The sequence below is a fragment of the Leguminivora glycinivorella genome, chromosome 2 (assembly GCF_023078275.1).
Source record: "Leguminivora glycinivorella isolate SPB_JAAS2020 chromosome 2, LegGlyc_1.1, whole genome shotgun sequence".
Taxonomy (NCBI): Eukaryota; Metazoa; Arthropoda; class Insecta; order Lepidoptera; family Tortricidae; genus Leguminivora; species Leguminivora glycinivorella.
The window spans coordinates 25378671-25384459 of NC_062972.1; the positions used below are offsets into that span (position 1 = coordinate 25378671).

A 5789-nucleotide genomic window follows, 5' to 3' on the forward strand; every position below is an offset into this window, starting at 1 on the left:
AAGACGATCGTTGTTTGCTTGCTTGAAGATTACGTTTGCGATAAGTATAAGCAAAATGTAAAAAATTTTAAGGGATAATAGAAAAAGTACTTTTTACCCACCGATCATAGTGTCGAAATACGGGCTATGTGGGATGTTTATAAAGGTTTCCCCAGCGTATATAGAATTACCTACGCTGTGGTCGATGTGTAATATTTCTACAATCATTGCAAGCAAAAGTATTATGTGCAATCGAAATAATCGCAGATAAATATACCTACAGAGAAACCTCCAAGGATCCAAATGAAAATCTTAATGAATACTTTTATTACGCGGGCGAAGCCGCGGGTAAAAGCTAGTTAAAATATAAATTCTAATCATTTTCATCAAAGTCTGTAAAACATACGCGATGATCTTCTGGGTGGCCCAGAATCAACGATCTCCTTTTGAAACTTGATTTAGTTCTTTTGTTCAAAGCCACTGAATTGCTGATTTCTTAGAAACGTCGAAGACGTAGTTGACTTCTCAGGAGATGAAGCCTGTAGGAGTCGCTGAGATCAATCGAGCAAAATAGTCAATGCTGTTAATATTTGCGATGTCTTTTCTTTTTCCAAAATGTGTAGATAAAATAAAAGATATGAATAAGTATAATATACTATTAATAATAAACTAATACCTATAGACTACAAATATGTATATTTGACGTTACAATCTAACTTTTTGTGTTTTAAGAGATACCTATGACGTATGAAATAATAATCATTACTTTATTATTCCTACAACAAAAAAAAATTACCTCTTCACCTGAATACATAACTGATAAAGCAAACAAAACTGTGATATCATTTAAAAACAATAAAACAGATATATAAACAATTTACACTATTGTTTGTTACTTGGTAAACATTTTACCCATAATTAAAGGTCTTTCATACCTTAATTGCATTCATATTATCGTGCAGAGGGTTCTGTTCCAATTTCTGGATATGGTAGACGAAGCAGCTGCGCCTTTCCAATTATCTTTGTGCTGAGCAAGGCTATAAGTGTCATAAATAACCTTTGATCGCTGGACACCCTGATAGATAATAGGTATTTTTGAATAATTTGAATATCAAATTATTCAAAAATACCTAGGATACTCCGCTAAAAGAGCCGGTATTTCTGCGCACCACTACTGAACCAGTGAGCTACAACCTCGGCCTTGTCGTCACTTTCCATCAGGTGCGACTAAGGTCAATCACTGGCCAGTTTATAATTAAAAAAAAAAAAAAAAAAAAAACACGTCAACGTCACAATCACTTACTATTCGTAAGCGTATTTATTACCTAGCTCTCCCTATCGCACTTCTGTACTGCGTTACGATCCCCACGTAACGTCAACTATTGTCACTTTGGCTACGCTGGCTGGTTTGAGGAGAATGATCAAGATCAGATGCGCATGTCGAGAGATGCAGGTGTGAAATGTATAGATAGATTCATTGAAAAAAAACCGGCCAAGAGCGTGTCGGGCCACGCTCAGTGTAGGGTTCCGTAGTTTTCCGTATTTTTCTCAAAAAATACTGAACCTATCAAGTTCAAAGTAATTTTCCTAGAAAGTCTTTATAAAGTTCTACTTTTGTGATTTTTTTCATAATTTTTAAACATGGTTCAAAAGTTAGAGGGGGGGGGACGCACTTTTTTTTCCTTTAGGAGCGATTATTTCCGAAAATATTAATATTATCAAAAAACGATCTTAGTAAACCCATATCCATTTTTAAATACCTGTCCAACAATATATCACACGTTGGGGTTGGAATGAAAAAAAAATCAGCCCCCACTTTACATGTAGGGGGGTACCCTAATAAAACATTTTTTTCCATTTTTTATTTTTGCACTTTGTTGGCGTGATTGATATACATATTGGTACCAAATTTCAGCTTTCTAGTGCTAACGGTTACTGAGATTATCCGCGGACGGACGGACGGACGGACGGACGGACGGACGGACGGACGGACGGACGGACGGACGGACGGACTGACGGACGGACGGACAGACAGACATGGCGAAACTATAAGGGTTCCTAGTTGACTACGGAACCCTAAAAAAACGACGTATCTTATGTAGCTAAACTTTTTCAGATACTTTGAGATAAATACACAAAATGTACGCATGAAAACCTTACCACGACTAACAAAATAATTATGAAAATTTTAATAATTGAAATCTGAGCTTGACGTGTATGTTACTGGCAGTGAACCCTAACAAAGGGTTAACCTCTCTCACCTTTAATCCACCATGTAGTGTTTTATTGCACAAATGAAATAAAAATAGAGAACAACGAATAAAGTGAAAGTATAAATATTGTAAAAATAAAGGATTTAAATCAGTTGTTCTCAACCCAGCTCGACATGAAGCTCTTTACAGGTTGGTTGCATATTTTGTTCTTACTATTATGATACATCTACCTATATAATTTATTTTGAATTTGTCTCCAAGGGGAAGTACTCATAATTAGGCAGCATTTTTTTCTATTCCTATTAAAAACCTGTTCGCAGTAGAAACCGATATATGCTCGTTTTTAAAAGACCCTACCAATTTTTTATTGTTTGCTGCAAGATCCTGTTAGGCTCACTTGCACCAACAACTTAACTCACGGTTAGCGGGCTGTCAACTGTCAAATTCCATATAAAATGGTGGGTTAACGCTCGGATTAACCCTCCAATTTCGTTGGTGCAAGTGACCCTTACGGTATTAAAAAATTAAGATACATCTCAGTTTTAATGTCAATTTTAGGTATCTGTATGTTGGTGGCCAACCTGATGACTGCGTTGGGAACTGATGTACCGACGCCTTCCCCTACGAATTTGTATGCCGAGTGCAATTACCAATGCCCAGTTGTATCTCCGGTCTGCGGAACTGACGGAAACACCTACTCTAGCTTGTGCTATTTGGAATGTGTCAAGAGAAAACAATCTCAAGGAGGCCAAGTATCTGTGAGAATCACAGTCAGTTCCTCTGGACGCTGCCCCGAGCAACCCTGCATATGCCCTGCTGTAGTAGATCCAGTTTGTGGAACCAACGGATGGACTTATCCTAATAGATGCCAGCTGGAGTGCGACAGCGCAAGGCATCAGAGATATGGCTATCCACCTATCTATGTGAAGAGCTTAGGCAAGTGCCCTGGATCAGATTGTGGATGTGCTGAATATGAACAGCTGGTATGCGGTACCGATGGACGCACCTATGGAAATCCTTGCAAACTCAACTGTGAAAGCAAGACGCAACAAGAGCTTGGGAACCCGCCGATCTTCATCGCCAACTACGGTCGTTGCCCAAATCTACTATGCAATTGTCCATTAATAATTTCTCCTGTATGTGGTACGAATGGTCGAACCTTCAGGAATACTTGTTTCTTAGAATGTGCCAGCAGGCAAAGTACAAACAGTGGTGGACCACCAATTTACGTCCAGAAATATGGCGTGTGTGTCATAGAAAAATGTGTTTGTCCACATATTCTAAAACCGGTTTGTGCTAGCAATGGAAATACGTACGACAATGAGTGCATATTGCAGTGTCAAAACAATATTCGGTTTGCTTTAGGACAACCACCTTTAGCCAAGCTCTACGATGGACCTTGTAAAGACTGTATTTGTCCAAAGAACTATGATCCAGTGTGCGGAAGCGACGGAAAAACCTATGGAAACTTGTGTTTACTAAACTGCGAGAACCAAAGACGCGAGCACCTTAATTTACCACCTTTGAATTACACCAAGGGTGCATGTGGTTGCATGTGTCCATATATCTGGAAGCCTGTGTGTGCCAGCGACTTCAAAACGTATCCGAGCAAGTGTGTTTTAGGTTGTGAGAATCGGCGCCGTGTTCACGATGGCCTCCCAGCACTGCACATAATCCGGAATGGGGCATGTGGTTGTTATTGTAATCCCAACTTCAAGCTCGAGATCTGCGGCTCTGACAGACGCACTTACTTTAACATCTGCTGGTTTAATTGCGCCAATTTCTATCTTATTCGTAACGGCTGGCCAGCTATCACCATTATTAAAAATGGCCCCTGTTAAACTTTCATGGAATACCAGAATTTGTTTTGTTTTAGCAACAAAATTTTACAAAAGCTGCTTAAATAAATCGTGTTTTTAAAACACGATGCTGAATGTTGTTTTGATTTAAAATATATCCTCTCCCAGGATGCCCGTTCATGCGAACGGAAATTCATGTTTAAAGTTCAATGATGTAATAATTGGATAAATATTAAACATCAAGGAGTAAGGATATAATAATTTATAAATTCTGTTATACTTAATCTCTAAAATATTCTCTATAATGTATTATAGCTCTCATAAGTAACTATTACCTACTTCAAAGTTTTTAATTGCAACGTTTTTGAATTGAATATATTCACCGACCTTTCAATTAAAATACCTATTATAACTTTTCTAAAATCTACATAGGATCTGTTTGTACAGATTACAATAGGTACTTTACTCTTTTGTATAAGTAGTTGAACTTTATATCAACAAAATTAATATTGTTTGAAGTGCGTTTAAGTGGTTTTTCTAGTCCCCAACTGTTATTCGTCATTTACAGGGTCGTGCAAAGATCTTTAAAACCCTTCATAAAAGTCTATTCCTCAAAGCCAGCGTCCCCGGCTTCCCGCGCATGCGCGCCGTAACGAAAAATTTGAAAACGCATCGTTTGGCTCTGTAACCATGACAACGCGTTGTTATAACGATACTGCGCGCGTGCGCGGGAAGCCTTTACGTCAAAATACAGTAAACGGTGTGAATTTCACGAAAGTTATTCTAGAAAACTATTAAAAACTATAAAGTGCATAGTCGTAGAAAATAGTACATTACGATACAAGTGCGTAAAAAAGGAAGTACGAAACGAGTGGCGATAAATTAAAACACGACCGAAGGGAGTGTTTTAAATCGACACCGAATTTCCTTTTCGCACGTGTATCGTACGACGTTTTTCAGTACAGATGAGCCTCCGAAGTTTCGACCTGGCATATAATGAACAACTTCTCGAACTAGTGCGTAAAAAAACGACCATCTGTACTGAAAAATATTGTATGCAACGGTTTTTAACTGAGTCAAAAAATACTCGTGGCGACTTTATTAACAACTTTCGGCTTCGCCTCAAATTATTACCCACGCCACTAGTCTTTTTTAACCTCCTTTAAACGCCTGTTGCATAAAATACTATTATGGACGTACTTACGATTTTATTTGAATTTCTATACTAGGTTAAATTCGAAATTTATAACGGATAATATAAATATTTGGTACAATCACTTTCAATAACGTCTACAGACTTACGCGGACAATAATATCTGAACCCTATTTATAATTTAGTAATTACCCCCTTATTCACAAACTTTCATTAAAGTCATCAAGCCGATAAAGTTCGTTTGTCCCTTTCTATCTCACCAATACGTCAGAAAGGGAAAACTAACTTTATCGGCTTGATAACTTTAGTGAACGTTTATGATTAAGGGGGTTACGCCGTGGCTTGCGTGGGCGACGGTCGCGCGATGGTCGCGCGACGGAGATGCGATGCATATGAAATCAAACCTTATCGATATGGAAGTATGAGACGCGACGGCGACGGTTGCGCCCACGCAAGACACGGCGTTAGAATCGTGTTCAAATATTTTGTTTATGTAAATGCGTGAATGTAACTGAAAGCATCTAACTATGAGTTACTTTGTCAAACGTTTCAGCAATAAGTAACTAGTACCTAATCGTCGTATTTCGTCGTAAATCTTTAAGACGATACAGGAGGGGTCAATTCTCCATACAAACGCTCTCGACT

The 5789-nt window shown here is 38.3% G+C and overlaps 1 protein-coding gene across 1 annotated transcript; it reads left to right on the top strand.

Moving 5' to 3' along the window:
* The first annotated feature begins 2310 nt into the window (after positions 1 to 2310).
* Positions 2311 to 4102, top strand: LOC125242259 (serine protease inhibitor dipetalogastin-like). The gene is made up of 2 exons (XM_048151002.1): positions 2311 to 2381; positions 2751 to 4102. The coding sequence occupies exons 1-2, from the start codon at positions 2366 to 2368 to the stop codon at positions 4031 to 4033; spliced, it is 1299 nt and encodes a 432-aa protein (XP_048006959.1). The 5' UTR covers positions 2311 to 2365; the 3' UTR covers positions 4034 to 4102.
* The last annotated feature ends 1687 nt before the right edge of the window (positions 4103 to 5789 follow it).